Consider the following 22,368-nt stretch of genomic DNA (forward strand, 5'->3'; position numbering starts at 1 on the left):
TCCACGCATACACACCAGCCAGGGCTAAACCCATTTTAAAGGTAAAGAGACTAAGGTTTGGGAGCCTGGCTAAGCACTTACAGGCAGTCAGTGTGGCGCTGCCACTTGAGCCCATACCTGGCTCCAGAGCCCACGCGCGGTCAGTACTCTGAGCTGTATTTCCCAGTGCGGGGGAAGGGTGTGTGTGCTGGCTGACCTCCCCCCTGCAGGACCCTTACCCCAGCCCAGACTCCTCGGAACCCTCGGAGCCGTTTGAGGAGCTGCAGGCAGTGCTCACGGCTGTGTCCCAGGTCACCGACGTTCACCGTCACCTCCTGTGGAGGCGTGGGGTTGGGAGGGTAGTACTCTGAGCAGCAGCCTTGGGGCACCCAGTCCCTGCCGCCTAGCTGCTGGGGCTCCCCCTCTCAGAGAAGTGGGGGCTGCAGGCCTGGGACTCCCCCAAGCCCTGCCCAGCTGGGGCCTCACCATCTCCTGGATCCAGGCCTCACAAAGGTCTACTCTCTGCAGGAACCCCAGGAAGTTCTGCATGTCCTCCAGGTCCTGGCCCCGGAGCACCACCGCCTGCCTCAGCTTCTCCCAGTGCCCTTGCAGCACCTGCAGCCTCTGGGAGACTTCTCCTGCTTGAGGGTGGCCCTGGGCCAGGAGAGTCTCTCCCTCCTGGAGAAGAAGGGGACACCGGAAGATCTTGCCTGTCACCCTTCCTCCTGCTTTCTCTCATCACAGGCCCCCCCTTCCTAAGGCCTTTCCTGCAGGCCACCCTGAGGTCCAACTTTGGGGCAGGGCTGGCTGTTACCTTGAAGACAGAAATTATGACCTCCTCATGGGCCTGGACCTCAGCCTGGAAGGCCTGGTGTTTCTGCAGGTGCCTCAGCTTATCTTTCAGATCCCCAGGAGGGAGCGGCTCTCCCAGTCTCTGAACCTTCTCCTGGATCCAGTCCTCGGCCTGGCGGCGGTGGCAACACGAACCCCATGACGCTGATACTGCCTCTGTCCACAGAGATGTCCTGCCCACCCACCCACCCACCCTCAGCTGGGCCCAGGCAGCAACTGCAGGCCCCAAGGGCAGGACTGGGTAGAGCCTGGTAAATGAGAACCAATAGTTCTGGCCCAGGAAGACCTGCCCCAGGCCCCCTGGCACCCGCCCCGCCCCCACCACAGAAAGGGGGCTTGGGTAGGGCTTTATGTGGGAGACGAGGCTCTCCTGCTCTCATGCCCTGGACTGCTCTGCGCTCTTCCCTGAGCTCTTTGTCCTGGCCCTGCCAGAGCTGAGGATGCAGTGGGGTTCGCACAGAGAGTCTTTGAATCAAATATTCCGGGCTCTAGCCTGGCCTCTGGGAGAGCCACTGAACTCTCCAGACTCCTCACTACAGGGTTGTCATGAAGGCCGAATGAGCCCAGGGAGGTGAATGTCATCTGTAAACTGTAAAATGTGGCCCAAACGGAAGGCACTGGGATGGGGCTGCCCTCTGACCTGGGTCGCGACCCTGGTGAAGCCAGCCATCTGTAGGGAGGCGTGCAGGGCCTGTCTCCGGGACTCAGCCAGTTCCTTCACTCGGGCCCGATGCTCCAGCACTGCGTGGAGCCGGTCCTGTACCCTGGGGCCCCGGAGGGTCTCTGCCTGCTCACACAGAGCTGCCTCCTGTGGGCGGGGCACAGACTGCTGTTCTCCCTGCCGGTGAGGCTGGAGCAGGGGCTGGCCCACAGGGAGGGCCTTCCCTCAGGCCTGCGTGGCCTAGGGCTGACTTAGGGCTGGCTGAGCCTCCCAGTAAGCCAGGACCCAGTGACCACATGATATGGGGCCAAGGGACTCCCTGTCCTTGCAGTGTGGCCCACCCCATCCAAGGCTCCTTCATGAGCCTCCTGGTCAACTCTGCTCAGCCAGCCCCCACCATGCACCCCTAGCCCCACAGGTCACCCCCCGTAACAGCATTGCCCTGGTTACTCACCAAGGACCCTGTGCCCCCGATTCAGGACTCCAAAGTTCCCAGACTCCTTCTTCCCCCACCAACTCTGATGAAGCCCAGGACTCTCTGAGCCCATTACCTTCTCATCTTGGGCAGTCAGCACCTTCTGGAAGATCTCATGCTTGCAGATCAGCCGCTCCACCTCTTCCACCGAGCTCCCCAGGGCACTGGTCCTCAGGGATTCCTGGACCAGCCCGTGGGAAGGAAGAGAGGCTGTCAGGGACTGCCCACACAGTCAGCCCCATCACACCCCTTTGCGGCCATCTGCATGGAGGCAGAACGCGGCCTCTGTGCTCTGTCTCAGGGAAAATGCCAGGGGAAGCACGGGAGTGAGTCAGGGAGGGGGGCTGTGAGAAGAGGGGACATGCGGGTATGTGTTGTGGGGTGAAGGCACCTGCCTCCTGGGCCGTGAGGATCTCATCCAGGTGGCCACACTTCCTGAGGAAGAGCTGCTCCTGGTGCGTGGTCTGCAGCCTCTCCTGCTCCTGCCCCCAGGCCTGGAACACCCGCTCCCGCTGGTCCTGTAGGGCTCGCAGCCCTTCCCAGACCTGGGGACAGGCATGTGGGACTCTGCACTGGGGGCAGCCACACGGACAAGAGGGAAGTGGGTTCCGAGGGAAGCCTCCGAGGAGAGGCCGGCCTGGCAAGCAGGGCAGGGCACAAGGGGCTCGGGCTCTGGCTAGGTCAGAGTAGGTGGGGGCAGCCAGGAGAGGGGGCCCACCTCCTTGACAGGGGCCCTGGCGGCCAGAAGTGCCTGCTGACCCAGCTGGGTGGTCCGCTGGTACAGCTCCTCCTTGGCCTCTAGCTCTGCCCGAAGCTGTTGGTGGGCGTCGAGCTTTACGGGGCCACTGCTGGCCTCCTGGGAGCTCTCCTCCACCTGCAGCTTCCGCCACACACTGTCCGCCCAGGATGTGTAGCTTTGCACCTGAATCCCAGGGAGATGGAGGGAGAGAGCCGGGTAAGGGCTTGGCTGGGCAGCAGAGAACCGGGCTCTGAGGTACTCACACAGCGCAGCAGCCTGGGCTGTCCCGGAGCATGGTCTCCGGTGAGACTCGGGGCCCTTTGTCACCTGGTCCCTCCCTTACCATCCCACCCAACCCTCCCAGATGCCCTCATTTCCCCATGTCCGGCCCAGCCTTGTCGTTGCCCTCACCAAGGCTCATCCCCACCCTGCACTTGGACATTGCGCTGCTCGCCTCGTCTTCTGGATTGCCGGTGCGAGCAAACCGAGCTTTGTCGAGTCACGCACACACACAGAGTTAGAGCTCGCAGGGACCTGGGGTCCTTGTCCAAACACTTCATTTCGTAGTGACAAAGGGTAAATGGCATGAGGTGTGCGGAAGGGCTCTGTAAACTCTAGGCACGTGCAAGCAGGCTACCAACCCAGGGTGAGGCGCCCACACCCCTTGAAGGTGGTAGAATTGGATCCCTGAATCCAAGCTCTGTGGCAGTGTCTTAGTTTGGGCTTTCTGGTCACGAGGCATTGGACATGGGGACTCCTGGGAGGTCTGTCCCACGCCAGAGCCCACTGCCCCAACCTGACTCTTGGACATCAGGCTCGGCCCTGCCGACAGGCACAATGAGGCAGGGACGCCTGCTCACACACACAGCGGCTTCTCTGTCACCCTCCTCTCTCCACCTGCAGCTCCTGCCTCACAGAGAGTGAAACGGATGTTAGACAGACGCTGGCTGACCCAGAGCCTATTGTCTGGATCCTCTGAGCCTCCAGTTATGGGCTTTCCTGGGCCATTATCACCCCCAAGCCCTGACTGGGACCTTTGACTCCTGACTTCCTGTCACTCACCTGGGTTGGCGTTAACTCAGACCTAAGGGGTCACTGCCACAGCCCATGAGCTCAGCTCTCTGAACAGCCAGACGTACACCCGGGCTTGTGTCCTTTTTCTCTCTGGATCTAGAGGGTCTCATAAGTGTGCACGCATGCATGGTGCAACACACACACGCACAACACACACACAGCCCGAGGGGGGCACCCTGACCTCTGTGTGGAAACGGGCCAGGAGGCATGCCTGCTCCAGCTGCGCCCTGCGCTGCTCCATGCGTAGCTTCAGGGCCTCCCAGGCCTGCACCAGAGCCTGCTGCCTCTGCTGCACTGCCTGGGCCTGAGGCTCAGGGCCCAGCTTCTGCGTGGTGCCTGCAGCCTCCAGCAGTTCCTGCAGCTGGGGGCAGGGCAGGGCATAGGCAGGGAAGGGTCATGTCCTCCCAGAGGCTGAGGGCCAGCTCATCACACAGACCCGCCCTTGGGCCACGCCCTTCGGAGCACAGTGGGCCCAACCGGAGGTCCCGAGGGAGTGTGGAAAATCTAGAGGAGAGGCTGGGCGGGCCTGAGTGGGAGAGGCAGCCAGGCCTGGGCTCACCTGCTGCTCAGTGCCCATGAGTTCACACTCCAGCCCCTTGTGTCTCTTCAGCTGGGCCTCCACCCCACGCAGGTCCTGGGCCACATCACTGGGGAGGCTTGTGGTTTTCTCCTGAGGAGAGGAGACAGCCAGGGATCAGGAAGGGAGGGTAGGGCAGCGAGCCTGGGTTGGATCCCTGCCAGAAAGAACCCCTTCCTCCCCCTGAGCTCACACCTGGATGTGCGTGAGGGTTTCTGCCAAATCTCTGTGAACTTTGAGGGTGATCTTGGCATCTTGGAGCTGCTGACCTCGGTCCTGGGTCAGCTCCCACAGCTCCACCCAGGCAGCCCTGCGCCAGGCAGTGGGAGACCAAGCAGGAAATCAGCCTTCGCCCAGCTCCAAATCTGTCTCCTTGCTAGTCTCACAGAGCCGGACCTTCTCCTGTCTAGGCGCATCCAGGATGCCCTAAAGCTCCCCTTCTTAACACCCTCCCCTGCCTCTGGCCCTGCTTCAAGCCTGCTGCCCTGGAGCTTGTCTTTCCAGCTTTACTCTGAATTCAGGCTTTTGCTGCTGTCACACCCAGCACATAATTGGTTTCTGGGCTTTGTGGCACCTCTTCTATCTCTGTGCTCCAGTCTCAGTAAGTCAATCAGATTACAAACACTCAAGGGCAGGGCAGGGCCCATTCCTCACTTACTCTGCAAACTCTCACTGAGCCCCCAGGCCCCTGCCAGGCCCCGCTCTGTGCTGAGGGTTATGGCCTTGCCTTGAAGCATGTGGGCTGGGGGTGGGTCCAGACCCGATAGGGGGCATCGTCTTCCCTCAACTCCTCCAGGTCTTGGGAGCTGGAGTTTTGGAAAAGTGCCCCGGAGGTCTGGGCAGGGTTCTGGAACCCGCACGCCCAGCCTGCCCTGTGTCAGGGTCAGCTTCCGGGGAGCCAGCCCCTCTGTAGACTGTGGGCAGGTAGAGCCACGTGGCCCTCAGAGTGCACCACCACCTCCCCTGACACTCCAGGGCCTGCCCGCCCGTGGCCTGCCTGCTGGGCACTCACTGCAGATCCTGCAGCATCTGCTGGGCCCAGGGGGCGGTGCTGTGGCCACACTCCAGCAGGCTCGCCACCAGTCGCTGGCAGGTGGCCATCTGCTGGCGGCCCATCTCCACTTGGTGTTGAAACTTTGCAAACTTGGTACAGAGGTGCTAAGGAGAAGGAAGGGAATGAGTAACGGTGGCTCAGCTGGCAAGGCAGCAAGCGCCTGGGACGGGAGGCATCTCGGTGATGGCTGAGCAATGTGGGGTTGGGGGGCCGCAGCACCCGCCCACTCTGCTCAAAGGTGTGTCCTCAGCCAGGGCCCATAACTCCCGCAGCCCCTTCCCCACACAGCCCAGCCTGGCCCCACGGGCCCCTCACACCCAGTGTTCCACCCCAGGCTCCTCCCTGTCCCGCCCCCTTCTCACTAGGACACACTGGTGGTCTTCTCCGAGGCCTTCTCCGCCCCTGGCCACCTGCGTCCGACTGGCCAGCCAGCTCCGCAGCTCCTTGGCTTCCCTTGTGAACTCATGCAGCCTCAAGGTCCCCTCTAGCTCCCGGTCCCTGTAGGGATAGCTTGTAGTTCCCCAGAAGTTGGCTGCCTAGCCTCCTGGGGACAGCTGGCCCATCCAGAGGGGTGCATTGAAGGAGGTTATTTATGTTCTCCGCCCAAGCCTGCGGCTCCAGATTCAGGGGGAGGTAAACATAGGCTGGTGCAGGCCAGGTGAGTATGTGGCTGGGGGAAGAGCTCGGAGCTGGGGTGCACGTTCCTGCCCAGCGGGCCCTCACTGTGGAAACTATGGAAAGGGCTAAGCAGCACACAGCAAAGACTCATCTGGCACAGCTCTACAGGAGGGGGCTGTGGGCTCCTTCAGCGCAGGGTTGTGGCAGGGGAACAGTCAACTGTGGCTGAGCCTCCCGTATCTGGAGGGGTACAGTGCCCCTCACCGTGTGGCTGCCAACTCCTGCAGTGCCCGAAGCCGCTCCCGGACCCTCTCCTGCACCACACCCAGCCGCTCAGGGGCCTCAGGGTCTTCAAGGACCTGGGCCCTCTGGTCAAGCTTCTCCATGGTGCTCCAGTAAAGGGCCAGCTCCTGCTGCAGGGCCTGCGGGCACACAGGTATCCACGCCAGGCTCAGACTGGGTGACTCATTCATCTACCCACCTGCCCACCTCCCATCCAGTCACCCACTGATTACACACCCCTCTTCTCCTCACCTCCACTTGTGTACCCATGCACCCATTGCCCACCTATCCAATAACGATGGAGTCTTTCCTGTTCCATAACAGTGAAGGCGTGGTCTGTGCCCTCCCAGGGCTCACTGTCTAGCAGGTGAGGGTGACCGCTGGGTAACCGGGGCCAAAGAAGGGAGGGCATAGAAGGCATGGCGCCAGCCCCCAACCTTGCAGTGTAAGAGATGGGGAGGGCTAAGCCAGGCATGAGGCTGGCTCTGGGCGTGTCCCCAGGAGTGGCTCATGGGAAGTCCTCAGTCACACATGAGACACTGAAACACTGACCGCTAGGGCTGTGCAGAAAAACTGACCAGACAAGGGGACGATTCAATGACAATAAGAACCAGGATGGCTTTGGTCTAGGCTTTGGGGCCTGTGTGGCCCTCAGAGCCTGATCCCAGGAGGAAGGGGGTTCCAGGCCTCCCTCCTTTCAGTCGGGGTGTGCTGGTGTGGGGAGGGGGCTCTCAGGAAGGACGTTTGGCTAACTCAGAGGGGGATATTTAACGTATGGGAGGAAGAACGCTGTGGAAGACGAGGAAAGGGCTGGAACAAGTGACCCCAAGGGAGGAGAAAGGTGCAGGGGGAGGAGAGGAAGCAAGAAAAGAAGGCAGGGAAGGCCTGGGGTCATGGATGTAGCCTAGTAGGGAGGCTGGAGGGGAAGGGTCCTTCACAGGGGCTGCCGGTGAAGAAGGGGAGCACCGGAGAGGGGCAGGGGCCCTGTAGGGTTTGTGCGGGGTAGGGAGGGGACTGGCAGTGTCTTCAGGAAGAAAAAGCAGGGCTCTGTGCCTCCAAGAAGTAGGAAGCGCCCTTTGGGCATGTGGCAGACCCTTTCATCATGGCCCGTCATTGCCCGAGTCCAGAATGTGCAGGGGGCACTCGGGACACGGTACCTGGTGCTTCTCGATGAGCCGCATGGTGGCTGCCTCATCTCCGCCGTGGTCCTGGCTCCTCACCAGCGCCCACTTCTCTGCCACCCTGTCCTCAAGCTCTGACAAATCTAGAAAATACTGCCAAGAACAGTCTAACTCACCTTGATGATCTTAGGGCCCTCCACCGTCTCCAGCAGCCAGTACAAAGAGGCTTCTGTGCCCATCCGGGGACCAGCCAGGTCCTGGCCCCGAGCCCTCACCACTGGCCCACCTCCCCGAGAGTCCCAGGGCCAGCAGAGCTCATTCACGGAGCCTGCCTGACTTTTACTCTCTCCCTGACCCTGTGCTCTCGGCGTCCTACCTGCTGGAGAGCGACAGCCTGCTGAAGGCCCCGGGCTTGTGCTTCACACGCCTGCTCCAGCTCTGCCCAGCGGCCTTCCAGTTCCTGGCACTGCTGCGCCACGCGCTGAGCTTGGGGGTGCCCTGAGGCTGCGAGGCTCCTGCCAGAGCCCAACACCTGCAGCACCCGTCCCTGGTGGACTTTCAGCTCCGCTCGGAGATTCTGCCATGGAATACCACAGGGAAGGGGCTGTTGTCTCCAGGTTCCCTCAGCCACAGGGTACCCAGGACAGAGCCTTAGATATGGCTCCAGGCCCATTTGTGGCAAAACTCCCAGGCAGAGAATATCTGGGGACAGAGATTTGGAAATAGGGACAGCCTACATAGCAGCAGAGCTTCTAAGGGCTGGGAATAAGACACCGTAGGTCCTGCGAGAAAGAGGGGCTGTTACCTCATGCATGTGGCAGAGGCTCTGGGCATCGTCCAAGCGCTTGGTGGAGCGGGCGGGGCTCATGCTGGGCATGTGCTCAGCTACCCACGTGAGCTCCGTGGTGGTCAGGTGGCAGAACTGGCACAGCTCAACCGAGGCCTGTAGCTGCAGGCGCCGGGTGGCCAGGTGTCCCTGCAGGGACTTTAACCTGGGCAGAGGCAGAAGAGATGAAAGAGGTCGGGAACACGCGAGAACAAGCCTTTAGTGCTCTCCTTGGCTCAGCCAGGGACCCATGCGGAACAGGGTGGGGGAAAGCTTCCTTTGATGGAGGGGGGCAGTGGACACAGCTGGAGAGGGCCCAGGGCTCAACCTCCCACCTAGGCAACCCCTCTGACTTCACAGGCTGTGGGGTGCTTGGGATGCAGAGTTGGGGTCTCTGACCCTCCTACCCCCAGAATGATTCCACGCATAACAGACAAGGATTTGGACAACTTCAGGTCCTCCAGTGCCGCCCCACTGGGCTCACGGGGTGGAAGCGCCCTCATGTGCTCACGGGAGGGTCACACACAGTGGGGTAAGGACAGAGTGAGCAGGTGAGCACCTTTGGAGGTACTTTCGGGTCTCCTCCGTGATGGGCTGGGAACTGGCCACCCAGTGGGCCTGGGAGAGGAGGAAGGCTATCTGGCTGGCCAGGGCCTGGCTCTCGCCCTCCAGCTGGCGGTGCTGTTTCTGCAGCCTCCTGCAGGAGCTCAGGTCCTGCCCTGTTTCCGCACTCTGCAGAGCGACCTCCAGCCGCTCTACCTTATCCTTGGCGTCCTGGGGAGGGGTGATGGTGCTGCATTTGGCTCTCCACACACAGGCTAGCAAGTAGCCCTTCTTGGGCTCTAAGACTGGGTGCTGGGAGCACACTGGATTCACCAGGGACCTCCTGGGGACCTCTGTCCCTGACAGTTCCACCCCTCGCCAGCAGTGCCCAAATGTTACCCCAGAACCTCACGAACACCCTGTCCCTTCACGCTTCTTCCTCCCTGGGAGACTCAAACTATATTAACCACACACTGGGCGCACAGGAGACAATCCTGGGTTGGCCTCCTGGTGAGTCAAGCCAGGCCCACAGGGCAGAGGCGTCCAAGGATGCAGGACTTCCCAAGGCCGCTCTAGAGTCAGCAAAACACCCAGGCTCCTCCTCTTCACACCCTGCCGTGCCTGTGCCCAGCCCAGCCCAGCCCAGCCTCCCCTGCCCGGCTCCCCCGTCTTCAGCGGACCTGTACTAGCCCCCGGAGCTGGTCCTGCTGCTTAGCTTGCTGGAGCTGCTCCCCATGCGCTGCCACCTTGTGGTTCAATTCTTCCCACTTGCTGCTCAGGCCCCGAAGCCTGGCCTGCACGTCCTCCTGAGCACAGGGCTCACTGCTCAATAGCTTTATCCCAACCTGCGCGGACACAAGGGCCCAGGGAGTCTTGCTGAGCTGTTGGTACCATGATCAGCCACAGCAGCTGGACCCCGGGGGCAGAGGTGGGGGGTGGCTGGCCACAAGCTGCATTCTACAGGCTGCAAGGGTTCAAGCAATTGGTATGGCCCCGAAGCTTTGGGCAGAGGTGGCAGAGCTTTCCTCCAGCACCCACAAGCAGCACAAGGGGAGCAGGCACCCAGCTGGTGGTGGGGAAGGGCCTTGTTCAGGTGGAGGAGGCCGGCCCCATGCTGTTCCAGAGAGTTGGGGGAAGGGACAATAGCAGCTTACTGGGCTGGTTTGGGGGCGCAGCCCAGGAAGTGCCCAGCTGAGTGAAGGAGGAAGCGGGACAATCCTAATTGTGTGGTAACTGAGGTTGATTCTTCCTTCAGGGAGCATGTTCCGTGAAAACATGCCACGCAGCTGGGCAGGGAGTGTGAAGACAAGCAGGCCCTGCACCCTCCATCTAGGCCCCCACCTGCCGCAGGCCCTCCATGTGTCCATGGGCGGCCAGCAGCTCCCGCTCAGCCTTTTCGTGCCACTTGAGTTTCCGCAGGGTGTTGCCGGGCTCCGGGGAGGCCTCATCCACCACCATCAGCCCCTTCTCCTCCATCCACAGCATCAGTTCAGCCACATTCTGCTTCCATTCCTGCCCGAGAACCGAGAGAGGGTAGGTCTCCCGGACCCAGGGTGCAGCCGTCTGAGATAGGGGTTAGGGGACCTCCATGGGAAGAGCAGAACTGACAGCCAATCCTAGGGCCCAAGAGAAGTGGGGCCTGGGGTTACTGCTCCCAAGTTGGGACAGGAAAACTGAGCCTGGGCGGGAAATGTCTCAGGGAAAACAATAGGAGACCGGGGGATTCAGGGCCTGGGTCCCACGGTGCCCGCTGCCCAGCGAGGAGGAGAGCCTGCTCAGGCCCCACCAGTCCAGCCCACATCAGATCACACACGGTCATCTCTCTCCAAACAGGCACAAGCTCCGGGGGTCCTGTGGACTGGCCGGCTCTGAGCCCCTGCGGGCAGCGGGGCAAATATGTCAGAGCTGAGGTCTGTAGCTGGTGCCCATGTCTCATGCGAGAGCCTAGAGTGTGGCCAGAAATGATGGGGAAGGGGAGTAGCTGGTGAGGGAGGGTGAAGGGCTTATGCAAGACTTTGAACCTAGTCCCACCTCTGAGCAGTGCAGCTTCAGCCTCAGTTTTCCCTCATCTGGAATACTCAGAGCCCTAACACCTGTCTCACGGGGGCACTATGAAAGTCGCTGCCGTAACGTGTGGGCGGGTAAGTGCCTGGTAAACAGTGAAGCGCTCTGCATGGCATACAGCTGATTGTGCAGCGGTGGACCTGGGCACTGCTCACGCGCCTGGGCTGGCCCTCACCTGGAGCTGGAGGGAAGCCAGCAGCTGCCGTCTCCTCTGATCGCTCTTCTCCTGGACCCTGGTCCACCGGGCCTGCACACTCTGCAGCTGCTCTCTGACTCTGGAGGGCAGGTGGAGGTCGGGGAGGGTGTGGGGAGGCTCCCCAATGCCTGAGGCCCACCCCAAAGGTCAGCCCATCACAGCCCAGGTTACTCGTCCCCACCCCAGTGCGTACTCTCCACCCACTCTCACAGCCTCAGCGCAACAGGCTGGTAGACTGAGACAGAAAGGGTGCTTCCCAGATAGGCCTGTGCTCACTTGGGTGCAGCAGGGTGTTTGCTCTGGGCCAGCTCCTTGCCACGTGACCACAGAGCTTCTGCTCGAGGGCCCAGGATGCCCAGGAGCTGCCCAAACTCCTGGTGCTGCCGCAGCAGGCTCTGGGCCTCCCCTACATCCTCCTGTGGGTACAGAGCCCTGGGGTCATGCCTGCAGGGTGGGGGTCAGCACCATCTCACTCGCATCAGCCCAGGTGCCTCCCGTGTCCCTGGCTGCATACCCCAAGGCTGTCCAGCTGCAGGAAGGCCTCGTAGTTGGCACATTTGGCAGAGAAAATATCCACCTCTCGGCCAAACTTCTGCAGCTCCAGCCCCTCCTGCAGCCACTGCTGTCTCTGCTCCCAGGCAGCCTTCAGGCTCTGGCTTTGCTGGCCCAGGAGCCTCAGAGCGCTGGTCACTTCTTGGGAGTCCGGGGAGCCCGAGGCTGCGATGGGCTGGCCCCGAGATGCCAGCTGCTGCATCCTGGCCAGTATGATAGGAAGAGGATCCAAGCCTGTCCGTCCTCTCACCAACCTTCCTCCCCTTCCGCCTCCCTGGCCACTCATCTCAGAGCCCCGATGTGAGAGGGTGGCTGGAAGCCGTCTGAGGCTGGTTCACTCTGTGGGCCACTGGCCCCATGGGACAGCTGTGCCCAGGCCCGCTACTGAGACCCTGAGTATAAGAGCCCCGGCACAGTACTTAGGACCTGACAGTTCCTACACTCCCTGCCATATCACATGCTGGCTCAGTCTGGCCACACTGATGGCTGATGTCCCAGCAAGCACATGGGCTGGGACAGGACAACAAAAAAAATTGCTCAAACCACACATACGCCTGACGACAGGGCCACTGTGAGCCCATGTGGAGCCCAAAGCAATGGGAGAAGGTGCCCCTCTCAGGTGGGTGTACAGGCACACAGCTGGGGAACAGGTGACACCTTTGCGTGAATTAGGAAGAGGCTGCCCTCCTCTGAGCTGACACAGCCCTGAACTGGGCACAGAGTCCAATGAGCAGAGGACGGGATGGGCTCAGAGTCTGGTTGGCCACATGTCAGGCTCCCTCGGCGGGCACAGCACACAGACTATGCCCGTGGCCTGTGCAGGAGGAGAGGCCTCACCCCACTGAGGGCGTGAGTACCGCAGTCCCGTGGGCGTCCTGAGCCATGTGCCTTCAGGGGACAGTGGGGGCTGTGCTACCCAGAACAGCTGAGAGACTAGGTCACCCTGACTGAAATCAATCCTTCATGCTCGCCTGGATGGGGTGTGGCCAGGCCTGGACTGGATAGAACCTTCCGGCAGCTCAGACTCTGCCCCGGATCCCTCCCCGAGGGTGCAGGGTGCCTGACCATTTCTTGGTTACATCTTCCCTCCTTGAAAACCTGCCTCAAGTATCATGCTGGACCCCAGCCTGGGTCAGTCCCTGGCTGACACACTGTCCCTTCCCTTTCCCTTTCTGGTGGCCCGTCCCCACAGCCTTGGCCAGTCTGGAGCGCGCCCTGTCTGCCCTTCCGTCCTGACCTCTCCTGCTGCAGGTGGATGTCCTCCAGCAGGTCCTGGTGCTCCACCAGCAGCCGCTGGGCCGAGGTCACATCCACCACCTGCTCCTCACTGCACAGCTGAGCCTGGACACCCTCCGCCCACTGCAGCAATTGCTGGCTCTCCTGCAGGAAGCTCTGCCGGGCCTGCATCTGGGCCCGGGACTGGGCCTGTTGGGCCGCTTGCTGCTGCATCCGCTCCAGTAGCCTCTGCAGCATTTCCACCTGTTCGTGCAGGGCCTGGCTCTCTGTGGGGCTCAACTCCTTGACTCTGGGAGACAGGCCCACCACCTGGTCAGTGCCTTGCCCTGGGCCAGGTAACCAGGCCTGTATTGTCTAGGGAAGGTCGTGGCGACTCTAAACTCCCACCTCACCCTTGGCTTAGGGGCAGTAAGCACATGGGGCTCTCCCAACCCAACGAGCATTTTCTCACGCTGTTCCCCCACATTTGCCCGTCCTTCAGAGAGTACATCTATCCTCACCCACCCCAATTTCTGTCCGCTTCCACATTCCACAACCCTGCTCAGTTCTTCCCTCCCACCCACGGCATCATCACCATGCCAAACCCAGGCTGTACTTTATGGCCACTGTTCGCAGGTAATGGACCGTCCTCTCCAGCTCTGGCATCTTCTGCTGGGCCAGTTGCAGGACGCGGTGGCTGTCCTCTGAGTGCCCTGTCTCCATGGCTTCCAGCTGGAGCATCACGTCTTGTAGCTGGACCTGTGCCGGCCCGCACTCCTGCCGAAAACTGCACACGTGCGTGGTGAGCACCAGCTGCATTTCCTTCTCTTTCTTCAGGGCCTCCAACTGCCCCCACCTGGACAGAGGGAGCAGGTTGTCTCCATCACAGGGGTCCCTCCCTGTCCATCCTGGGGCCTTGGCCAGCGGCTCACATGATAGAAGCTGCCAGGCTGGCTGTCCCCATGCCCTCTTCTCCTGGTCTCTCACACGTCCCATCTGTCCTCCTGGCATCTCAGGAAGCAGGCGAGCAGGCACTTAGGCCCGGGCACTGCACCTAGCCTGCCCCCCTACCCTTCACCCCCTCCTCATTCTCACCTCTGGCTCAGTTCCTCCTGTTGTTGCTGGATTTGGGGGGAGGCTCCAGGACATCTCTGCTTCAGCTTCTCAGCAGAGCTGCTGACTTCAGCCCAGTGGCCTCTTCCCACGGTCAGAGCAGTGAGGAAATTCTAGGGAAAGGAGGGCCCAGGCCCTGTGGGGGCTTATTCTCCTCCCACACTCCCCTCAAGTCTATGAATGACCTCAGACATCTCTGTTATACACGGATCCGAGCTGCATCCCTCTGGAAGAACAGGGATCTACGTCCTTAAAGGGCTGGGAGGGCCCTTTGAAAATTCAAGAACAAGCATCTAAATGGGAAAGGAAGAACTAAAACTATCATTATGTGCAGATTACATATGTAGAGAACGTTAAAGGTTCCACCGAAAAATTGTTACAACTAATCAATGAATTCAGTGAAGTTAGAGGATACAAAATTAATACACATAAATCTGTTGCATTTCTATACACTAAAGACAAAAGAGAAATTAAGGAAAAAATCCTGCCCTGGCTGGTGTAGCTCAGTGGATTAAGTGCTGGCCTGCGAACCAAAGGGTCACTGGTTCAATCCCTAGTCATGGCACATGCCTGGGTTGTGGGCCAGGTCCCCAGTTGGGGGCACATGAGAGGCAACCACACATTGATGTTTCTCTCCCTTTCTTTCTGTCTCCCTCCCCCTCTCTCTAAAAATAAAATTTTATTTTATTTCTTTAAAAAAAAAGGAAAAAAATCCCATTTACAATTGCATCAAAAAGAATAAAATGCCTAGGAATAAATGTAACCAGAGGCACTGAAAACTATAAGACGCTGATGAAGGAAACTGGAGAAGGCACAGGTAAATGGAAATCTAGTCCACGCTCATGGGCTGGAAGACTTAATAGTAAAGTGTCCATACTACCCAAAACACCCTAGATTCCCTGCAATCCCTGTCAAACTTCCAATGGCATTTTGCACAGAAATGGAACAAACAACCCTATAGTGAGTATGGAACCACGAAAGACCCTGGGTAACCAAAGCGATCCTGACAAAGAGCAAAGCTGGCAGCATCACGCTTTCTGATTTCAAACGAAAGCATATTACAGAACCTTAGCGATTGAAATACTATGGTATTGGCATAAAAACAGACACATAGATCATTGGAATAAAACAGAGAGCCCAAAGTAAACCCGCACCTATGTCACCAATTCATGCATGACAAAGGAGGCGAGGACATCCAGGTGGGAAGGGACCATAGATGGTGTTACAGCTGACTGCTGCATGCAAAAGTACGAAACCAGGCCACTGCCTCACACCACACGAAACACTGAACTCAAAACGGATTAAGACTTGAAGGTAAGACCTAAGGCCATCATAAAACTCCTAGAAAAAACATAGGTGGTAAGCTCCTTGACATCGGTTTTGGTAATGACTATTTTTTATTTCACACCAAAAGCAAGGGTAACAAAAGAAAAAATAAACAAGTGGGACTGCATCAAACTAAAAGGCTTCCACGCAGCTAGGGAACCAGCAACAAAACGAAAGGGTACACTAGTGAATGGGAGAGAAATAGTTGCAAATCATGTGTCTGCTAAGGTTGTATCCAGAATATACAAAGAACTCATATAACACAATAGCAAAAAAAACAACAAAAAAGAACCCCTAAAACAGTCTGGTTAGAAAGTAGGCACAGGATCTGAATAGACATTATTTAAAGACGACACACAGATGGCAAATAGGTACCTGAAAAGGTGATCAACATGATTAATCATCAGAGAAACACAAATCAGAACCACAGTGAGATACCATGCCACACCCGTGAGAACGGCTGTCACCAGAAAGACACCAGAAAGACAGGAAGCGCCTGCTGACGGAGCTGCCGAGAAGAGGAACCCCCTCTGGTGGCTGTCGGTGGGAGTGTAGACTGGTGCAGCCAAAATGAAAAACAGTATGGGGGCTCGTCGGAAAGTTAAAAACACAACTACGAAATGACCCAGCGATTGCACTTCTGGGCATTTATTTGAAGAAAACGAGAACGCTACCTGGGAAGGATGTACGCACCCCCACGCTCACCGCAGCGCTGCTTAGAACAGACCAGACACGGAGACACCGAGACGTCCATCGATGGGCGAGAGGGTGAAGCAGGGGTGCACACACACAGTGCATGTTACCCAGCCACAGAGAACAAGGGAATCTCGCCATGTGGGACAACACGGATGGACCTTGAGGGTTTTATGCTAAGTGGAGTAAGTCAGACAGAGAGAACATGTACCATGTGATCCCCCTTGCATGTGGAATGTAAAAAAACCAAGCAAGCTCACAGACAGAGAACCGGCTGGTGGGTACCAGAGGCAGCGGGGCGGGGGGGGGGGGGGGGGGGGGGGGAGGGGCGGGGGCAAACCGAAGGTGGTCAAAAGGCACAAACTTCCAGCCCCGGGGGTGTGACGCGCAGCATGGCGGCCACCGTTGATGACGCTGTGCTGCATGGTTGGAAGTAGCTGAGAGAGTACGTCTTAAATGTCTCATCACAAGAAAAAATAATTATGTACAGTGACAGGTGTTAATGAAACTTATTGTGGCAATCATTTCATTTTGTAACATACACAAATATTGAATCATTATGTTGTACACCTGAAACTCACATAATGTTGCATGTGAATTAGACCTCACTTAAAAAAATTCAAAGCCAGCTCCCTCCTCCCAAACAGGACTATAGTTAACGTGGATGAATAACGAGGAGGCAGGACCAAGGTGAGGTGGGGGACCGGAATAAGGAGAGGCAGTGGGGCCAAGCCGCTAAAATTCCCTTTTGGCTTGGGGTGGGTGGGGGGGGGGCGGGCGGGAGGGGACTGTACCTCCAACTGGAGCTGCATGTCCTCCAGGTTGTCTGCCTGGGGCTGCAGCGCGTGCAGCAGCGCCGCCTGCTTCTCCAGCCAGGACCGGAGCCCCTCACAGGAGCCGCAGAAACCAAACAGAGCCACCGCCTCTTCCAGCTGGGCCCTGTGGTGCTGAGAGGCAGGCCCGGGGGCTGCGATGAGGGTCAATGCCTGCCCCTGGGCACTCAGAGCAGGTCCCCCACGCCTCCTCCCGCAGAGCCCAGGCCAGCACCAGAGAGGGCTTCTGCCCTGCTGCCGGGCTCTGCGCCCTGTCAGAGGTCCGGGAGGGAGCCGGCAGCAGCTCTGCAGGCACAGGGCCCTGGCAGAGTGCGCTCTTTTGATCTGGTCGCACCCAAGCCCTTCAGCTCTTAGGTGCGATCCTCACTTCTCCTATGGCCCCCGCCTCCTCTCCAGGCTGTCCTCTAGCTGCCTGCCACTCCCCACCTCTCCTCTGGGCCCTGGACTTCACTCCTCTACTGGGCCATTCTCCAGCCTTTGCATAGGTCCTGCCTAGAACACTGCTCCCTGCTGCCTCCCCTGCCTGCCCCCTGACTTCACCCGCCCTCAGGTGTCCTTCACGTCTCAGCCTGAAAGCCCTTCCTTCTGAGACACCTCCCCTGACTCCTCAGCCAACCTGGGCTCCCTTCTCACACTCCCACGACGCCTGCGTCCATCTAAGGCCTTGCTTCACACTTTCTCTGCCATGACATCGACTCCTTGAGGGCAGGGCCATGTCCAGTTACTGCTCTGTCCCTGGGCTCATGGCTCAGGGTCTAGCACAGAGTAGGTGCTTCATGGATGTTTCTTGAACAAGGAACATTACCTCTGCCAGGGCCCGCAGGCCCTCGTAGTCCTGCCTCACGCGGTCCTGTGTCTGGAGTATGGTGTTGGGGTTAAGGTCAGGGTCAGGCTCAGCCGGGAGGACCATCTTCTGGGTGCTGGAGTGGCAGGGAACCTCATGCCAGGCTCCCGGGCTCCTTGGGCCTTCCTTTGGGGAGCTCAGGGCAGACACCACCTGCGCTGACAGGACAGAGGGCGGTGTGTCTGGAGGGGGCTCCCCCGCAGGCAGTAGAGGGCTTGGCAGGGTCGGGCCGGCGGTTGTACCTGGGGGTCCTGCTCCTTGATGCGGCTGATGGGCTCCCTGGCCGGGCAGCCGCTCCCATCCTTTTGCTCCCAGGTGCCAGGGCCTGTCAGGGGCACTGGCTGCAGGGCCTCCCCCAGGAGCCAGGTGAGGTGTGGCCCTGCAGAAGCACGAGTTCTAAGGGTTGCTGGCCCTCCCCATGGGGGGTGGGCGAGCATCCTGTCTCTGTCCCTCCGCGCCTCCCGCCCTGGCCAAGGGTCGGATGGAGCAGCAGATGCCAGGCTGGCTGCCCAGGACTGGGTAGGAGACTGAAGAAGAGGAATAGGTATGGGCTGGGCAGAAGGGGAAACAAAGAGAAGTGGGAAGCCGGAGAAGGAAAAGTCAGAAGTTTGGGCAGCTTCACGCACCTCTCTTTCTGTTGAGTCCCAAATAGCCTCCCCTTAACTTCCCCCCTTCAGTAGCTGGATGCCCCAGAGTGCTACACAGAATAAATTTATGGTGGTTTGACAAAGCTCCCATGTGGGGTCTTGGCCTTGTACCTCTGTAGGTGAAGCGCACCTGGGCCGAGGGGCGCGGGTGCTGGCTGCCTGGCGGTGCTAAGAGTTGGGTCCCATCCTGGGGTCTCCTAGTTGCATCGCCATCAACGCTGCTCCAGCCTTCTGGGGGACCTCTCTGTGTGGGGAGGGAAGGCCATGCTTAGCTGCCGAGGTGGTTCCCGCCCCCAGCACAGGAGGTACCTCTGTATGCTGCCCCTCCCCAGGGCATTATGGGGCAAGGCAAAGGTGTCAAAATGCCAGAGACCAGGCCTAAACCCCCTGTGGATGCCAGGGCTGGCTGGGTAGTAGAGGACACGAAAGAAGATTCATTCATTTGAACAATTAACTCAGGCCGGAGGAGAAGCCCACATGGAACACAAAGGCAACGGCAGGAACGGTGTGTGCTCCACGGTGCCAGTGTGAGGGCACAACGCCCCCACCTCACAGTGAGGGGCGGGGAGAAACAGCCCTGGGCCGCACAGGGGGGCCTCCCCTGCAGGGATAACCGCATGCCCTTGGGCACTAATTTGGCCTCTCTGAGCCTTGATTACCTCATCTGCAAAGTGAGGGGGTTGGACCAGACGACTGCTAACATACTGTGGATCTACTTTCAGAAAGGTTAGTTACGCGGTCCAGTGAATAAATGAACAGGAGAAGGGAAAGACCAACCTCAGCTAAGTCAGAAGCATGGGCCTTTCAGACCTGGGGGTCAGGTGCTGCGTAAATGACTGGTGCAGGCTGCACCGGAACCCCGGTCGGCTGCCGACTACTCGGCCAGGCCACCTCTGGTAGGGGGTCCCGAGCTGCAGCTCAAAGGGTGCGAGGGACACGGCTGGGCGGGGTGGGGAGGTCCTGCACATGGAATTTCCTTAGGAATTAGGATAGAGGGAGGGGCCAAACATGCGTGCAGGGTCCGAGAGCCCATGCTCCCCACATCTCGAGCTGCACCCACAGCTTTTTGAAAGAGGGCTGTAAACCCTGCTGGGACCTGGGCCAACCTGCCCGCCATGCACGTGTTTTAAAAACTGGGGGCTCAGGAACGGAGGGAGGGCTTTTCAGAATGCAGTCTGGTGCAGTGATTAGGCAGTGACCCCAAACCTACAAAGACCAAGGCAGGAGGGAGGAAGCCCAACAGGGCTTAAGGGTGAAGGGTCACCTTAGGCCTGGCTGTGAAAGTGAAGGGGACATTCGTGGGGGAACCTGATTATTGCCTGGAAACTGCTGGGCAAAGTGAGCAGAGCCAAACTGTAGTTGGATGACCTCCGTAGGCGTGGGCAGACAGGGTTTCACTAACTCTGGGTTGGGGCAGCAGGGGAGGTGCACACCGTGAGCCACGCGCGGGCCGCTGCTGCCCACGCCTGCTGCTCCAACTGCTGCAGCTCAGCTCCGAAGGCGCGCACCGCCCGCTCCACCCGCAGGTGGCGCAGCAGCAGGGCCTCGGCGCTTGCCGGGTCTAGCCCACAGGATGCTATCTCCAGCGCAGACCGCTGCTCCTGCAGCCACGAGGCCGCCTCCTCGGCGTCTGCGAAGTACTGCAGAGAGGAAGGCGGGCTGGGCACTGGACGACCCTGCACAGCCCACCCGGCTGCCTGCAGCCCGCGCTTCCTCTACCTGTTGGACGAGCAGCGTTGCCTGTAGCCGCGCGCCTTGCCGCGCCGCCAGGGCCCGGAGCTGCCGCCACGCGTCCTGCACTGTTTCAGCCTGTTCCTGGGGATCAGGCCACGTTGGAGGCCAGCGAGCGCCTAGGTCCCGTCCCCTCTGTTGGAGGTCAGCGCACACAGCTTGGTGACCTCGGAGCTCGGCTTCCAGGGCCTGGAGGAAGGTAGCGAAGGGAGGTAGGTGAGGGCAGGGAAGGGGTGGCAGGGAGGTGGGACAAGCAGGACACCGGGCAGCAGGCACCTTGTGTTTCTGCAATGAGACTGTGATCTGGCCAAGATCCTGGCCCAGGGCCACATCTTCCACCAGCCGTCTGTGCTCCCTCAACCAGGCTTCCTCCTCCTCACAGTCCTGCAGGAACTCCGCTCTCTGCAGGGCCTGCTCCAGCAAGGCCCGTCTGAGGGGCAGCAAGGATCACTGAAGGGCTGGGAGTGGGCTGGGACTGAGGGGTGTGGGGCGGGGGTTCCACCCTAGGCCCAGACACTCCCCCTCAGGGAGACGGGAGTTTTGTTTTCTCAGGATCACCGAACAGGGGAGACAGAGGCCTTGGGGGTGAGGGTCAGTGCCGGGGAAGTTGCCAGGCCAGCCTATTTTAACCTGGGAAGGAGGTGATTTGGGTGACAGGAAGGTTCTAGAGAAGGTAGAGGAGTCAGGGCAAGCTCTTACCGAGCTCTGGCAAGAGACCCCAGGCTCTGGTGGAGCTGCGTTAGCTCCTGGGCTTTGACCTGTAGCACCTCCGCACCAGCGACCAGAGAGGAGCTCTGCTCTGTGGTCTGGTGGGCCAGATGGCTCACGTGGGCTCCGTGGGCCGCGACCTGAGCCTCCAGCAGGTCCTGCCTCTGCAGCAGCTCCACGACCTCTGCCAGCTGCTCCCCACAGGCTGTGGAGCTGGCCAGCACCTGGCCAGGGACGAGTGGTCATTGCAGTCCTGAGTGCTGGGTCCCTACAAGTGCTGGAGCTGGCACACCTGCTGTGCTCCCCAGGGGTCTACTGGCCCAGGGCCCACCTGCAGCTCCTTGAGCTGGCTGGAGGCAGTCTCCACCGCCTGCAGCAGGCTCAGCACAGCCTGCACGCTGGCCATCCACTTCCTCTGCCCTTGGAGACGCTGAAGGAGCCTCTCCCAGCGCCGAGTGATCTCCAACTGCCTGAAGGACACGAAAATAAGGGTGGTCTCCACCGGGCTGGGGCAGGAAAGCTGCCTTGGGGTGCACAGCTGGTTGGGGGCTTGGCTGCCCTGGGGGATCCTGTGCCCCATGGATGGGGGCTGTGAGCATCCTGGCCCGGGGCAGTAGGAGCAGTGCATCCTTGCCTCTTCCATACAGGCAGAGAAGCCAGGAGGTGCCTGGGAGGTTCAGGCCTTCATGCCTCCCTTTCCCCCAAGCCTTTCCAGTCTCCATCTCAGCTGATAGCAAGTCTGTCCTTCCAGATACGGGGCTGAGACCTCGATGACTCACTTTCTCACACCGCACATCTGATCTGTCTTCAGACCCTCTGGGATTGAAAATGTATCCAGAGTCCTGCATTGCTCATCGCCTCCACTCTTTCTTGGACTGGATCATTTCCATCGCTTCCTAACTGCTCTCTCTGCTTCTGCCTTTGCCCTTTCTGTCTGTTCCGGCACCCGGAATGGTATGTAAAACAAAAGTTAGATTGTGTCCCTCCTCTGCTCAAGCCCTCCCGTGATTTCCCGTCTTTCTCAGGGGAAAACCACGTCCTCGCTGTGCCCTGCAGAGCCCAGTGTGGTCTCTGCCCCACCCCTGGCCCCTGCACCTCCCCGACCCCAACTCCTACTTGTTCACTTCGCCCAACACTGGCCTCTGTGCCACTTTTCAAACAGGCCAGGCACACGCTGCACCTTTTCCTCTGCCCAGTAGAGTCTCTCCCCTAGTACGGCTGGCCCCTCGCTTCTTTCTGGTCTTTGCTCAAAAGCGAACCTCCTCTGGCTACCCGATCGAACTCCCCCCACCCTTGGCACCCATATTCCGCTCTCCTGCTTTATTATTTTTATCGTCATCCCACATACTATATATTTTTCTTATTTGCCTGCTCCATGTTAGCTCCATGAGGGGAGGAAGTTTCTGTACGCCATTTTCACTGCTAACTTTCCAGCACCTAGAACAGTGCATGGGAGGAGTGGACATTCAGTAAGGACTTGTTTAGTGACTGGATTCAATAGGATGCTGTCTAGAGAGGACGGTGCCTTACCAATAAGGATGAATTATAAGTGGTGGGACTTCAGGCATCAGTGGGAGCTAGATCTTTTTAAAGGGAACCCTGAATCATAAATCCCTCCTCTGTGGCTGGGCATAGGTACATGTAA

General features: G+C 59.4%; 1 protein-coding gene across 1 annotated transcript in view; it reads right to left on the reverse strand.

Moving 5' to 3' along the window:
* SPTBN5 (spectrin beta, non-erythrocytic 5) overlaps positions 1-22,368 on the reverse strand; it is a 46,174-nt gene that overhangs the window by 17,294 nt on the left and 6,512 nt on the right. The window contains 32 exon segments of the mRNA XM_053928966.1: positions 219-314; positions 466-657; positions 794-943; positions 1,472-1,639; positions 2,044-2,148; positions 2,363-2,512; positions 2,686-2,889; positions 3,962-4,141; positions 4,340-4,450; positions 4,553-4,667; positions 5,370-5,515; positions 5,774-5,909; positions 6,294-6,451; positions 7,469-7,585; positions 7,809-8,009; positions 8,238-8,424; positions 8,818-9,032; positions 9,482-9,646; positions 10,143-10,313; positions 11,041-11,140; positions 11,338-11,477; positions 11,576-11,816; positions 12,851-13,138; positions 13,445-13,684; positions 13,924-14,054; positions 16,755-16,907; positions 17,599-17,790; positions 19,718-19,924; positions 20,004-20,204; positions 20,292-20,445; positions 20,715-20,947; positions 21,055-21,193. Coding sequence (XP_053784941.1) covers positions 219-314; positions 466-657; positions 794-943; positions 1,472-1,639; positions 2,044-2,148; positions 2,363-2,512; positions 2,686-2,889; positions 3,962-4,141; positions 4,340-4,450; positions 4,553-4,667; positions 5,370-5,515; positions 5,774-5,909; positions 6,294-6,451; positions 7,469-7,585; positions 7,809-8,009; positions 8,238-8,424; positions 8,818-9,032; positions 9,482-9,646; positions 10,143-10,313; positions 11,041-11,140; positions 11,338-11,477; positions 11,576-11,816; positions 12,851-13,138; positions 13,445-13,684; positions 13,924-14,054; positions 16,755-16,907; positions 17,599-17,790; positions 19,718-19,924; positions 20,004-20,204; positions 20,292-20,445; positions 20,715-20,947; positions 21,055-21,193 — 5,386 coding nt within the window.

This window comes from Desmodus rotundus, chromosome 7 (genome assembly GCF_022682495.2).
Source record: "Desmodus rotundus isolate HL8 chromosome 7, HLdesRot8A.1, whole genome shotgun sequence".
Taxonomy (NCBI): Eukaryota; Metazoa; Chordata; class Mammalia; order Chiroptera; family Phyllostomidae; genus Desmodus; species Desmodus rotundus.